Below are 15977 nucleotides of genomic sequence, written 5' to 3'. Positions count from 1 at the left end.
CACTTTGGGGAAAACCAAACAAACCCAAAATGGATGACAAACCCGCACCCGGATCCGATTTTTGTTTTTGTTCTCGTGACGCTGTGGTAAAACAAAGTTTTTCCTCCTTTGTAAAGTTTGTGTGACATATTTTGGAGGTACAGGATAATCTCTGCAGTGTTCGAGTTAACATACAACAGACAAACAATGCGTGTTACATTTGGTGGAAAACATGGAATTTATACAATGGTTGACGAAGAAAATGCTTTAAAAAATAACCAGTGTTGTATGTTATGGTTACATTACAAATCTGTGGGTTCTAGTGAATTATTTTCTGTAAAACCACCGATACGATTGATAATTTTGAAACAGGAACCAATTAAATGCGGTACATCGATCATGGCGAAATCATTTTTACAATCCATTACATATTTATATCATCCGCGTGATAGATGCACATTAATGCATATGTGATAAATCCGCAGGAAGTAATAAATATTTTTTCGATTCCTCACTTCTGGAACCAAGCAATTCGAGAACAGTTTTCATGCATCGTTATACTTTAAATGGGTTTTACCCCGTCATTATTATTATTTTTTTTTCATTTTATAGTTCTTTTAAGGCTTCTTTAATTTAAATATGAGGTATTGTCTTACAGCTTACGTAACCAAACAGTATTTCCGTTACTTTCCCTAAAAACACCCGCTCAATTCAACCGCCCGAAGCAACAAACAAAAAACAAAGCCACCCCACCACGGTGTTAGTGTGCGTTAGGCGTGTGCAACCCACCACACCCCGTTATGGAGGGTTGGTTGCGACCGCTTTTGGCGGTTCTATTTAAGGGGTTCCACTGGTGTTCCCTGGCGAACCGATGGCGCTTGACAAAGTTTCGTGTGCGCGCACGGTGAACATAAATCAAAATGTAATGAATTTTTAACAAACTTTTCCCCCCAGCGCGTCACCCGGGGAAAAAGCTGTGAAAAATGTTCACAACCAACCGGAGACCATCCTCGTTTCCCCCTCCCTCTTCTAGGTATCGAGTGCAGTGAAAATTACACACCGGGACCTGCTCAAGTCCCACGCGGGGAAAATATTTCAACCAAAGCCGAACGCAGCTCGAGGTTGGAAGCGAGCGGGAAAACCGAACCACCGAATGTTAACAAAACAAAAATGCATGATTTTGCAACACACGGGTAATTACATATGTTTCCACCGGGCTTCGCTTTCAACGGCTTGCAGGCACGCATGACAAACGCCGTTGACGATCTCTGCTTGCAGATGTGTCGTAATAAAGCTCCCAGTGACAGCTGGCGGCGCCCGCTGTGGATGATAAGTTTTCACGATCGCTGCGAAAGCAAACAGCAGCATAAATTATGCACCACGAGCAGGGAGGGGGGGGGGGGGGGGGGGGGAGAAAGAATCATGAGTTCAATTTGAAAATAAAAAAAATGAACCAAGTGCATCCCACTCCCGCCCAGCATTAACTGCCGTAATTGAAACTAATGAACATCTGAAAGTGAGTGTTGTATTTTTATCTCGTTTATGTTGGTTTAATGTTCTTCCTTTCAAAAACAGCAGCTACCATGAACTGTGTCTTTCCGAGCGTACCTTTCCGATGGCAGGCGAGTTGTAACTAGTGGAAGCTTATTTTAAAGTATGATAAATTGCACGAAGGTGAAATTAATTTCTGTATCCAGCAACAATCGGTGTATGTGATTAATGGTACTTGTGCTTTCCATGTTGGAATGAATTTGTATTTCATTTATTTCCTTATGCTACACACGACAGTTATTCGTTACCGTGACCTATTTTTAATAATTCCAATCAACTTTTCGTATATTTTTCTTCACTGAATTGCGTCGGCTCACAAATTGAATAGTTCGCTTTGTTGGTTGACAATTTTTCAATTAATTCATACTCCATATGTCATTGATCGATTTCATGTAAACGCAATCAAAATCAACTACAAAGAACTGTTAAATATTGCATAATTGAATAGCATTATGGAAAAGTATTATAGTTCACTATCGGTATTATTTATGCATACTTTCTCAAGAATGTCATTTTCTCAATATGCAAGCAAGAAACTCAAAATGAATAGCTTGATAACTTCAATCCTTTCTTTGTTCTTTTGAATGGAAGAACAATAAGTAGCGAGAAGCAATGGTTCTATGAATTATTAAAATCAGTCTGCAGGGGAATCGGAAAGGCGATGATTTGGTTGCCTTTGATTAACGAACAGTCTTTGGTAAGCATTAGCAAAAAGTTGCCAAAGTTTGACGGTTTCAATGCACCAGTTACAATGACAAGCGTGTATAGTAACTAATTGAATTGAACGTGAAAGGGAATGACAACAGCACAAGACAAGATTTTATTTAATTTTTTTCCACACTTTCTTTGGAACAGAAATTTGAAATATTTGAAATTTCAACTGAGATACGTTAATAAAATAGTTTACAGTACTTCCATTTATATGAATACTCTAAATTACATTTCTAAAATTTATGAAACTTTCAGTTATTACTGCACAATGGAATCAATGTATGGACAAAGAAGGAAACGAATTCATTATAATCATTATGCTCCAAGGCTTTCCGAAAGGGTTTTAATTTTACCCAACCACCTGATCGTTCCTTCCGATAACGAGCTGGGAAACCTTTCCTTTCTACATGAGGTGACGGTCGGGCGAGTTTGGAAAAGTTGTACAAACAGGCGTACCACAGACGATAGACGGTAGCACCAGTTTGTAAATATTCTAAAACTCGTTCCGAACAATCGCGGAAACCCCGGGGTTGGTTATTGAGGGTACAGTGATGCGAACGAAAACTATAGATCGCGTTGGGTTTGCCGATAGATGCGAGGAATATTTCCCTCTAACCAGGGAAACTCCCCCAACTCCGAAAACAAAGGCTTGGAGTGAGTTGTTTTATTTTCGCCACTCAGACTATTTATTCTCGTGCCGGGGAAAGTCCGCACCAAATGTGATCCCCAAACCGAACGAGGCGAAACGACGCAACTTACCCTTCCAGCTCTGCAGTGGGCTGCAACTTTCAAGCCCGTTATCATAATCAACACCGACATGGTTCAGCCAGAATGCCGCCACCTTCCATAATCACCCATCATCGGCGCGGGAATGTATTTGTGCTTGTTAGTGCACTCGGTAACGGAAAGTACCCGCCCTAAACACATCCAGTGCGAGCAGCAGCTTGCTTAAAACCTCGAAGCTCTAGGCAGCTTTCAAACGGGGAAAATCGAAACGAACACTAGTACCCAAGGCGCACTGTTGCTGGAGCGGAGTGGTTGCATCTGCTACCCATGGTCGATGATCAACACCGACACATTCGCGTCGAAAATGGAATGATGTTTGCATTTGCGATCATAATTTATACCGCAGGAAAATGAATATATTTCAACATCTGCACGCAGTGTATCGAAGCTGATGGCAAATGGGCAAACTCGCACAAGTGTGGAGCGAGGCGGATTATAAGCATCCAAGAGTGGGTGGTTGTTGGGTCGTTAACTTTCAAGTGCGCACATGGTTTGTTAGCAACCCAAATCAATGTGTTCAACGCTGGTCGAATGAATGAACTCTTTGGAAATGGATAACATTTTTATCATAATTGGAATATTGATGAATGTTCGTGAATTATCATCTTTGTTTCTTTATGTGTTTTATTATTATTCAGATAAAATACTTTAATATTTTTGTCCTTTAAAATTATAAAGAATGTTTCGACAAGAGAGAACAAGAAAGAAACTTTACGTCAATTTAACCTCGAGCAATGTCCCTTGTTTGCTTAAGGATCTATTATTTCTTGACCAAGCGCTTCATCGCTGAGTAATTGTCCGTATTTGATATGTCCACTACCCTTTCAAAAAGGGTACTCGGTATCACCGGCTGACGATACCGGTAAAATGTCGTTCAAGAGCAACAAAGAGTTCGGTCCCAGGTCAAAAGTTGACTATCGACACTTGCCCACAGTGGAGACCGTTTGAAAACTCTGGCAAGGCGGACCGTCCGGTAGAATGTCGGCACAATTGAATTTTCCTCCTCCCCAATCTTCTCAACCCCGCTCACCGTCACCTTGAATTTTATCCATGTGTGTGTGTGTGTTTTCTTTCCTTCCGCTTCGCACAGATCCGCCTCGGTGACATCTACCATCTCGCACGCTCGATGATGAGCGGGAAATCGTTCGCCCTGCCCGCCGGCTGGTGGCCCCACGAAGCGAGCCGACGTCTGGCCGTCCTGTGTGTGACCACCGTCGCCCTGCTGTTCGCCCGGCTGCAGATCATGGGCTCCCAGCTGCCCGTTTTCACCAGGTGAGTGCACTAATTATTAGCTTTCCGTTTTTCCGTTTTTCCCTTCCGAGTCCCGTGGTTGGTAAAAGAAAATTTTGAAGCACAATGCCATCCGCAGGAGAGCTTGTGACAATGCGACCACCCGGCTGTCACAGCTCGATGGAGCCCACAGAATGACACCGTCATCCCCCCTCAAAAGTGACCTGAACCGATCTCGGAGTCCGATTCGATTAATCAGTCCCTAATGAATCGATGGCGACGAATCGATTCCCTGTGCGAGAACCCTGTCCTAAGGCCGGAACCGGAACTTTTATCAATTGCACGCAGAGGACGCAGGGACGCTTACTCTCGAGCCCTGGGTAATTATTTACCGTTCTTTAATGGCACCAATTAAATCCCAATCCGGCCCGATCGGTGTGCCGAGTTTGGTAGAAGAAAATGTTGCACGGCGGTCTGTTTATTGCCTGATGCACCACCACACAACCTGCTTCCCTGTTCGGGAGCTCGAGGTATCGATACGGTTCGAATGAATCATTTAGGCAAATCAGTTAGGTGATGCCTATCTTTGGGAAACGCAATTTTGTTCATCTGCAGCACGATCGGTCGCTCGCACTCGGTTGAGGTTAGGTCGCATGAAGGAGTTCCGAAATTGGCTACTATTATTTGGCAATCGAGTTAGGAGAAGAATATGAAATCATTATGAAGAAGATTTTCAATACCAGATCTGATAGTTGGCATCCCGAAATATACTCGGTTTTGTTATAAAGAGAAAACGAAAAGGTTAGACACTAGAAGTTAGAAGTACAAGACACAAAAGTTAACCTTTTATTTACTCGAAAGTTTGTTCAAAACAAAATTAAATAATCATCATGAAGATTACTCCAGAAACTAATTATTCAATTTTAATTTTACATAGTAGTACTTTGAAGGTATGAAGGTCAGGTTAAAGTACCTATCCAAAATGACATTTTCCGAACAACTTCTCTCTAATGTCATCGTGTTTTAGCTAAAAGAAACTACATGCTTTGAAACCTAAAAACGGTACGGAGGGAGAAAATCTAGGTCAACATGTTTTTGTGCGACGCATGATAAATCACCCTTGACCGAAACATCCACCCAATGTGTCTCACCGTTCCGAAATCAGACTGCAGGTCCACTGGGAGGTCCCGCCGAGATACGCTACACCTGGATGTACGATTTTGCACCGAGAATTTACTACAACTGTGTTAGCACAGAGGACTGCCCGACTGCTTCCTCGGACTGTATTAACAAGGCGCACCAGATCTCGGGACCACCGAATGTTGTTTGGTCCCATCGGTGTAGGATAGGTAAGGCCGAAGTGGGGACTGCTGGTTTAACATGGCCCATCGTATAAACAACAAATGCTCATCGGGTATCGATCGGATATGGCTGGTTGCTGGTGGTCGGGCCCGGTGCATTCGGCTGTTGCTGCAGTAATGTTCCGCAGGGCGTGCCGGTGCTTGAGGTCGTATATCAAACTTCAAACCGTCAGACACAAGCACCCGGGGACGGTACAACAACGCTACACGCTCCTGTCTAGGCAGGCGTAACACCGCTGCGAAACGAGATACGAGGGAATTTAATTAGGATTACGGTCGTTTTGCACCGCCGGAACCACCGTCTAGGCGCCATATTTCTCCAACAGTCGGTCCCATTTTGGGAAAGGCGGCTCGTTCGGTCGGTTCCTTTATCAACTGGTTAACATGGTTCAGAGCGGAGAAGTTTGTCCGATTGCATTCACTGCTTAGAAATGCGTGACCTTTACGCCCAACACGGTTACGGAACGGTACCAACCAGCATACCTTTAGGAAGGACAGTGTTCAACCAAAATATTTTCAAAGCACAGAAGAACAAACATGACTTTCGTAATGAACTTTTTAATGAAGAGTTCATCTGTAATTTAGGAGATACTTTTGGTGTGCAACATGCGAATACTTTAAAAATGAAAAATGTTGAAGCATTCGTGTTTTAAAATAATGTACTGATGTTTCGCTTTACAAAAAAAAGTCAAACACAGACTTTCCATGTATGAAAACCGTGCCATATTGAACATTGCTTGACCACGGAAGGTTTTTCGGGTTGCACGATTGCATGACATATAACGTGGTAACAAAAAAGTCATGGCAAACCGAGAGCCACCAGGCGCCTCCATGTTATTGTCCCAAATGTTATTTATTTTTTTGTTAAAAGCGACATACGAATTTTCCGATCCCTCCCCCATGTGTTGGGCGGGTTTATTGAAAAATCGGCTTAAAGGCCCACCATTTTCGGGTGTCCATGGGTAAAAAGAAAATAATGTCCCCTTTTCGGACGTGGAACGTGGAAAGTTCATTTGGTTACACGAAATTCAATATCCCATGGGGAGGGTCGGGAAAGAGTGCCGGGTGAGCGGGGACCAGGCGTCCATTTCACGCACACAAAACACTTCGCTCCGTCGCTACGGTTCGGCGCACTTTACACCTCGCCGTCACTGGTGGCAAAGGGCAAAAGGATCCTCCGTCTCCTCCTCCCGTTGCCGCCGCGATCCTGATGCACGAATCTGATGAAACCTGCCGCTTCATAAATTATGTTTCACGTTTTGACGAGGGTCCACCAGGCGCAAGGTCGGGAGAGGCCTAAAATAAACCGAACAAAATACGCGTCACCAACGCCGAGGAGTAACGACCATTCATCGGGTTACTGTTGGTCTGGAGAGAAAAAAAACGGCACTCAGCAGGATCACAGGTCAATGGTTTCGATGGATTTCCATGACGTGACAGAGAGCAGGAGGTTTATGATATTAAAAACCTACTAAACCCAAAACCCTTCGTTTTCCATTTATTTGATCTCAGTTCATTACCGAATATCTTTGCTCAAATAAAAACCCCAAACAAAATACAATGCAAGTTCGACTAATCACAAGAAAAAAATCCTTTAAAAAACTTCACAAAACCAAACATTCTAGAGTTGTGCAGATCTGATTCAGATTCATGAATCTGAATGAATCTCTGCCTTATAAGGGGTTCATGAATCTTTCGTCGAGAGATTCATGAATCCCAAAGACATACCAAGTGGTGAAAAGTCACCAGTCATGAAAGAATCGGGGCGATTCATGACAGATCCATGAAAGATTCATGAAGATTCATTAAGGTTTCGAAAGATTCATTAAGCTGTGAAGATTAGAATCCGCAAAGATTCATGAATCCATCTGAATGAATCTTAGGTGAAAGATTCATATGAATGAATCTCGCCAAAAGATTCATTAAGCACAACACTAAAACATTCCTTTTCAATTGTTTCAACTATTAAATAAATTATTATTAACTTTTTTAATGTTGAAACTATATTCAAGACACCTAATTTAAAGCCACCCTTTAAGTGGACCAGAAATTCCAGTAACTAACCCTTCCCCACGCTTCCATTCAACACGTGTGTGTGCGTTACCTTCCGCTGGTGACGATACGGCACGGAACCGAGGAAAGCCATTTCAACGCGTGAAAATTATTAACCTTTACGATAGTTTTATGACGGTGCAATCGTGCAATAGGAAAAGTTGATGGCTTCGTTCGCAAAAGACTTCGAACCGCTACATTGACGGTACGCACCTGGTCGTCTATTACGACCCGACCTACCCTGACCCTATACCCCTCGTTCTTAGAAACACAATCTGTCCCTTCATTGAATACATCTACTGGCGCCGAATGTTTACTTCTATAGCAGCCCCTTTCTCCCCCTTTTTATTGCTCTACCTAAGGGGGCTTTCTGGAGCGCACAACAGCTTGAGGTAAAAGTGTTCCTTAGACACAAACACGTACACTATAAGAGGCATGCCTGTCAGCAACTCCAAGAAAGGTGGGGTTACAGTATGGGAAAACGCAAGGAAAATAATACCACCGTTACCGGTACCATTCGGTACGATTCAATGTCACTCAACTCCGGTTCGTTTTTCGTCAACTAAAATCTGTGTGATCGTGTGGTACGTCACCACCAATGATGTATACCGAGTAACACTCATAAAAATATGCTTCTCGACGTCGATTTTGATTTGTATATTATGCAAACGTTCCTTTACGGAATCCTTATGTTTTATTCAACCTCCATACCTTTAAGCGTGCGCGAGAATGTGACCACGTTAATTACAATCTCCATTCCTCATGACTCGCTCCTCTCTCAACAGGTTTGATAATCCGGCCTCGGTGGCGGTCACCCCAGCGTGACAGCTGTCCTACAACTATCTCGTCTCGGTGAACCTCTGGTTGCTGCTGTTTCCGTGCGATCTGTGCTGCGACTGGACGATGGGAACGGTGCCACTGGTGGAGTCCTTCACCGATCCACGAAATTTGTCCACGCTCGGTGCCTATTCCCTCATCGGCGTGCTGGCGTGGGTTGCCTTCGTGGAGAATCATCGACAAAAGTCGGCAGTCGTTGTAATGGTAAGAGATATTAATTTGGGGATTTTATGTTCGTTTTATATTTAGCCAAATAGTCAATAGTGATGGGTAAATTCGACAAAAAATCGGAACCGCTTCCGAATGACTCCACCCATATCGGAAGCGGCTCCGTAAGGTAGGTGCAATATTCCAAGCTCGGAGCCGTCCGGAACCGTCTGGAGCCGTCCGGAGCCGTCTGGAGCCGCTAGTCGGCAGCCGGAGCCGTCGGAGCCGTCCGGAACCGACCGGAGCCGGAGCCGTCCAGAGCCGTCCGGAGTCGTTCGGAGCCGTCCGGAGCCGGCTCCGGCTGCCGACTAGCGGCTCCGGACGGTTCCGGACGGTTCCGGGCGACTCCGGGGTTTTACTAAGCCGGAATCGGAGCCGGTTTAAAGATGCTCGGAAGCAGTTCCGGTCGGTGGGTGCGGTTCCGAGAACCCATCACTATTAGTCAATGGATGTTCGTTTAGTTAGAAAATGAATCTTTACGTTAAACTGAGCCTAACTAATTCTTCTACCTTCTCTACTCAGGGACTAGCGTTTATGGTGCTTCCGTTCCTTCCCGCCTCGAATCTCTTCTTTCCGGTGGGCTTCGTGATTGCCGAGCGCGTCCTGTACATGCCCTCGATGGGCTTCTGCATCTTGGTAGCGTACGGTTTTCACGTCCTCTCGGAGCGTTGGTCCCGCAAGATGACCTGGTGCTGCCTCGGCTTCCTACTACTAACGCACTCACTCAAAACATACAACCGCAACGCGGACTGGGAATCGGAGTACTCGATCTTCATGTCCGGCCTGAAGGTGAACCAGCGTAACGCGAAGCTGTTCAACAACGTGGGCCATGCGCTCGAGAGTGAGGGCCGGTTCGAGGAGGCACTGCAGTTCTTCCACAAGGCCGTACGCGTACAGGAAGACGACGTCGGGGCGCACATCAATGTGGGCCGAACGTACAATCATCTGAAGATGTTCAAGGAAGCGGAGATGGCGTACCTAAAGGCGAAGTCGTTGCTACCGAAGGCGAAACCGGGCGAGTCGTACCAGGCGCGCATCGCTCCGAATCACCTGAACGTGTTCCTCAATCTGGCGAACCTGATCTCGAAGAACGCGACCCGGCTGGAAGAAGCGGACCTGTTATACCGACAGGCGATCAGCATGCGATCGGACTACACGCAAGCGTACATCAACCGGGGCGATATTTTGATCAAGTTGAACCGCACCAAGGAAGCACAGGAGGTTTACGAGCGAGCGCTACTCTACGATAGCACCAATCCGGACATTTACTACAATGTAAGTGAAGCTATTTTCCTCGTAGGCTGTGAGGTAGACTAACATAGGTTTCTCTTTTCGCAATAATAGCTTGGAGTGGTGTTTCTCGAACAAGGCAAAGCATCTCAGGCTTTGGCCTATCTCGACAAGGCCCTCGAGTTTGATCCGGAGCACGAACAGGCTCTGTTGAACTCGGCCATCTTGCTGCAAGAACTGGGACGTCCGGAGTTGAGGAAAATAGCTCGAGAGCGTCTTTTGAAGTTGTTCACTAAAGATGGTAAGACATTTTAGGGAAAAAAAGAGAAGCAGAATCACTGATCTAAGCTTAAATGTTGTCTTCCTAAAGAATCCAATGAACGAGTTCACTTCAACCTCGGCATGCTGGCGATGGACGACCGTAACACGGACGAAGCGGAGAACTGGTTCCGACGAGCGGTTCATCTGAAGCAAGACTTTCGCAGTGCACTGTTCAACCTAGCGCTGCTCTTAGCCGACGATCATCGGCCGCTGGAAGCCGCACCGTTCCTGAACCAGCTCGTCAAGTACCATCCGGACCACATCAAAGGGCTCATTCTGCTCGGAGACATCTACATCAACAACATTAAGGATCTGGATGCAGCTGAAAATGTACGTCTTGAGGAGATTTGATAAACGTTTGTTATTGTTGAACCCCTTTTCTTTCATTTCAGTGCTACAAGCGCATCCTGCAACTTGATCCGGTGAATATCCAAGGACTGCACAACCTCTGCGTGGTGTACGTCGAGCGGGGTAAGCTTCTGCAGGCGCAAGCTTGCCTCTCCCATGCTCACCAGCTGGCACCGAGCGAAGAGTACATCGGACGCCATCTGCAGATCGTGCAGACGCGCATCACTCGGTTGCGCCAGTCCCCGGACGGCAGCCGGGAGAAGGAAGTGGCCTTCGCGGACTATGATCCGCGCGAGTTCGGCGGCAATCCGTCTTCCGGTTCGCCGCAGGATCCTCAGCTTGATTTTCAGCTACTTCAGGGCATTGTAAATAACGAGAAGGAGCCGGAGCACCAAGAGCAGCACCAGCAACAGCACAGTGCCAGCATAGGGGAAGACACCCGTGTCGCCGCTGAAGACATGCCAACACCATTACCTCAGCAGGAGCTGCTCAACGATGGCGCTTCTTCGACCCGCCCAACGTCCGGGGATCCTGTTTTTATCGAGTCCGAGGGGATGAATGACCTAGAGTTGTCGCAAACGCTAGTGGATGATGGTAAACCTGCCCCATTGCCAGATCCTACCAGAAGCCATGAACGGGAGAAGCCATTCGATCACGCAACCGAAAGTAGCCGTAGCCGAAGTAGTCGAAGTAGTACTCGTCCCAGCACTTCGGTTGGTATTCAATCTGCATCCGTCACACCGCATCATCAAGCCCCTCGGAGCAACGCTCCTGTTATCGGGCAGGACCTGGACGATCCGTCGTCCGGCATGTCGTAGCATCCAATGCTAGACTATAAGCTAGACTGTTTCGAAATTCACTAGAAACGCTGTAAGAGACTGGCCTTTGTGACTAGGAAATTGTATCATGTTAGGAAAACGAGTCGATCGGGAAGGAGATTGTGTAAATTGTTAGGAATGAATGGTTGGAAAGAATATTTTCTATATACAAACACCGCTACATCGCATTACGAGCGTGGAGACACACCGGGAAGAATCTTAAGGAAAGTTTTCACCAGCAGTAAAAAATCCATTTTCATATAGTGATGTCATTGAAATAACACGCAATCCCCACTCATGCAGATGAAACTAAAACTTATCCATGCGATCTCCTTGACATGATGTTTTGAAAGAATGTTTTTGAAAGTGAGGCTGAAGCTGAAAATATTAAATGTATGTTAGTTGTTTATAGGACCTCAGTTGATCGCATCCTGCGAAGAACAGCCTATTAGTCTTATAATTGGCCAAGAAAGATTGAACATCGATTAAATATGATTTAAAACTTCAACACTCTACACGTAAATGGAATTTCCAATCATACATTGGTTACACACATTCACTAAATCTACTCGGTTTTTTACGATAATGTTTAAGATCTGTACGTTAGCAAACGGGACTGATTCAGAGAGTATGAAATGTGTAAATATGATCGATCAGCTATCCAAATGTGCTGTTGGAAAGTTTATAAAGTTTAAAAAAAAAAGTCAATGGAAAGAGAAGGGCAGTAAATAGGGAATGGAATATAGACAGATGTGAAAATAGCTGCTAAGTTAAGCAAAATAGTAAGGATGGCAGAGAAAATTCTGGAAGTCAAAGGATCAGTATATTTTAGAGTTCTTTAATATGATTGACTTATAGTTTTACTATATTAATTTGAACTTTATAACACGCTCAGACGTGACATAAACGATTCCTTAAATTAGTTAAGCACTCAAATGATCTTAACATCAGTACTTAACTCTTTTCCAATTATGCTGCATACAATGTCTCATAAAACGATAATGATTATTTTTATTATCTTAAGTATTTTTTAGAAGCACACATTAGGTATTAAATTCGAACAAAACCCCATTTTAAAATATTATAATTTGTTTCCGTAAATAAACAGAATGAGTAAAAATGTGCACTATTTATTGAAAACTTGAAAGAAAGAAAATAAGTAAAGTACTTGTAATTTTTTTCAAAATCAAACACGAAATTGATAAGAACAATTTAAATTTTCTTAAATATGCTTAGACAATAGCATAACTTAAGGCGCATTGCTCGGGAGTTCCTTCACCAACCCTTAAAGTGAAAGACCTTTTATTTTTGAGGATTGTGTTTATAGCAAAATTTTTAGTAAATTTCAAATTCGAATTCGCTACTATTTTGAAACTAGGCCATTTTTGGGTGGTTTGTGAAACTGTCTAATATGAGTTAGTTAGTTCCATCCTAAGCTAACTCTCCTTTTCAATTACGGCTGAGATGCAAACTACAATCAATCAGCGTTAAAGTCACTAACATGTCCACCCTCAGCAGGCCGCAGAATGTTTCCACCCGCACAATCACATGCCGGAACTCCGAGTGCTGGTTGTTTACGTCCAAACGAGCTTCCTCAGCTGGTCCGGGCAGGTCAAGCGGGGGATTTCATCATTGGCTACTGATAAGCAGCACGGTGGTGATACGGTAAGGTCTGATTGGAACATGGGTTAATATTTACGCCCGCCGGTTCCAGTGCAATTGCCTTTCCTCGTTGCCAACGCTTACGAGAAGATTAGATCGGTGTCGGCGTCGGCGTCTTGTTCGACAGGCTGATCCACTGACACTTTAGGTAATCTTTGTTTCATCTCGTAGTAATCTTTAGCCGTTGGTAAGTGGCATAAATCCAAAATTAGCTACCTCTAATGTCTCTTGTCTATCAATTAGGACTAAACTATTTTATTCCAATATTTCAAGAAAAGGTTTGAACAGAAAAATAAATTAGCAAGGTCATGGTGGCAAGCGTTTTATCATCCTTCCTGAAACAGAACCAATCATGAAAGAAATTCAAACGGCATGTGGCTTTTTACGATTCTGTTTCTTCCTGTAACCAATTGGGCGTAATAAACCCGAACTATGATGGCGCTTTAAAAAAAGCAGCATAAAGCGAAAACAACCGGAAAAATGCAAATCATTTCTGACCTTCATTTGCGCAGCACCGCACGGCAACCAATGTGACCGTGATTGTTTTTTTTTTTTTGCACGTATCTCCCTTGTTTACTTTCGCCAACAACATAAACATCGATTCGACAACATAAACCTTCTTCTTAGGGGGTCGAGTGATGCAAACAAATTTCCAATTTTGATGCCACTGAAAAGCGGCTTGTTGATAGAATATTGTTGCACCTCTTTCTATTTCTGTGCTACTCTTCCAAGAAATCTGTAAAATATTTAGTAAGCACATCAGTACTTTGGAATAACTCCAGTCAACTTTCATGTTCTCTGACGGCAAAGCTAAACTTATTGACCGTAACAAATCTCCCCCTGCATTAAAATGCGTTCCACCAATCCGCTGCAACTTGCAGACGGTTTTATAGTTTTGTTTACCAGTAAAACAAGACTCTTGCAATCCTCATCCTCCCGCCGTGCATCAGGCTCTGACCGTACCTTAATTTAAATTTTTATGTTCCGCTTTCAAATCGTTTCCATCTTCCTTACCCGTCGGGGGTTTTCGCTAACAGCTAACCGAAGTGTGGCGTGTTGAGCGTACCGAGCAACCGATGCCCATTTTTACCGACGAGCCCCGTACTCGGCCTGTGAAACCCCTTACAAACGGTGTGCAACAGGTCGCGAATTGCCTTTGGGCCGGTCAAAAACTTATTGCTTCCCATGCAGGGGCTATTTTTAGCCACGGACCCAGTGGGCGAACGGTCTGGAGGAATTATTTACGGCCAATCCGTTCGCCCGTGATCCTTTCCAACGCGCGTTTCCAAACCGTAAAAGCGATCGGTGGGTAATCTTCCCATCTATTAATAGACCGTCCATGCCTACCTACATATGCCTACGGAAAGGCGAGGGAACTGGGAAGAAGTCGATGGCGTTTTTTGCGCCTTTTCTTCACACCGTAATTTTGCATTATGATTTGCCCACTTTGCCCTATGGTGATCGTTTGGCGATCAAAAGTAGTTGAAGTGGGAAAAAAACATTGCCCCCTATTCGACAGATTTAAATTGCAGATTCGTTGTGCTAGGAAACGAAAATGGACTAAGTCATGTGAGTCATTTTTTCGTCTGCTTAACCGTTACGTGACCGAAGGCGCTAAGTTTTCATTTGCCATCTCTTCCTAACCATCGGGATAGTTTTTGATAGTTACGAAGAACTGTTTTGGATCTCTTATAATCGACAATAACATGCACAGTTACTTTGTTAATGAGTTTTTAGAATTTAAAATGTTTGTTCATATCTTCTTCTTTTTCTTCTTCTTCTTCTTCTTGGCGTAACGACCTCTTGGTCATGCCTGCCCGTTAAGGGCTTACGAGACTTGTTTCCCTGTTGTACGTGGATAGTCACTCCTCTCGTACAGGGGAGGGGGTCCGGTCTCGGTTGGGATTCGAACCCACGCCGTCGAGGTGGTGAGCCCCGGCGCTCATGAGCCGATTTTCTAACCGGCGCTACCGCTCGGCTGTCGCGGACCCCCGTTCATATGCACAATTTAAATCATGCATAAGAGAAACGGTTCCGTCCAGCTAACCTACATTGCACACGTTCGGTGCCATGGCACATGGCCACATGTCACGATCGCCTAGAGATCGTCATCTCGGTGCGTCGGCCACCGCATTCTCATATCAGTGTTTCGCGGAAACGTCATGTTGCAAATTCTAGGTTCCCAGTACGTGTTTGACGTGCCCGTGATAGATTAGTTTACAACCCGGCGCCATTGATTATCGACCACTATATTGTACAATCGGCAGAGGCTTCGAGAGGAATTACATTTATATGAAAGCAGGGTACAGCATCAACTTTAGAATTTGATGGCTCGTGAATTTTATATGTATAAATATCCCCGTAATACCCCCATTTTTTTTAAAATTAAATAATTATTTACAATTTAAAAAAAAATATTGACAATATGAAATTGGTATAAAATCAAATATATTGCAACATTATATAAGAGGTTTCGAAACGTGGGGCATAAGTTCTGCACAATAATGTTTATCTACTTTCTTTTTCTATTTTTTTTCTTTATGCTTAAAGCACATTTTATTTTTAGATTGAATAACAAAGCATAATATCTCTACTCACCATATCTGAAGTGTGGCAATGCAGACAAAGTGAGATGGTGAAAGGAAATCTTTCGACGTTAGTTTGACGTCATTCTTTTATCGCATGCTTCAACGGTTCACGGAAAAGCTATAATTATTCCGCCTACATCCAAAAACTACCCTTTACCAGATTGAACGAGATAGTATCCACAGAATTTAAAAATAGTACGAAAGCATTTATTTTTTCATATTTGATATTAAACTCCTCCATAATTCAACTGTTGGCTAATGTAGGAACTAAAAAGATAAAAAATAAGGTTGATCTA

At 44.0% G+C, this 15977-nt stretch overlaps 1 protein-coding gene across 1 annotated transcript in view; it reads left to right on the top strand.

Moving 5' to 3' along the window:
• LOC131271908 (protein O-mannosyl-transferase Tmtc3-like) overlaps positions 1 to 12536 on the top strand; it is a 100716-nt gene extending 88180 nt beyond the window's left edge. The window contains 6 exon segments of the mRNA XM_058273480.1: positions 4118 to 4299; positions 8456 to 8711; positions 9237 to 9989; positions 10059 to 10245; positions 10315 to 10595; positions 10658 to 12536. Coding sequence (XP_058129463.1) covers positions 4118 to 4299; positions 8456 to 8711; positions 9237 to 9989; positions 10059 to 10245; positions 10315 to 10595; positions 10658 to 11431 — 2433 coding nt within the window. The 3' untranslated portion in view covers positions 11432 to 12536.
• The last annotated feature ends 3441 nt before the right edge of the window (positions 12537 to 15977 follow it).

The sequence above is a fragment of the Anopheles coustani genome, chromosome 3, assembly GCF_943734705.1.
Source record: "Anopheles coustani chromosome 3, idAnoCousDA_361_x.2, whole genome shotgun sequence".
Classification (NCBI taxonomy): domain Eukaryota; kingdom Metazoa; phylum Arthropoda; class Insecta; order Diptera; family Culicidae; genus Anopheles; species Anopheles coustani.
Note: the sequence above shows the minus strand (reverse complement) of the source record. Positions and strands in the feature narration are given on the sequence as shown.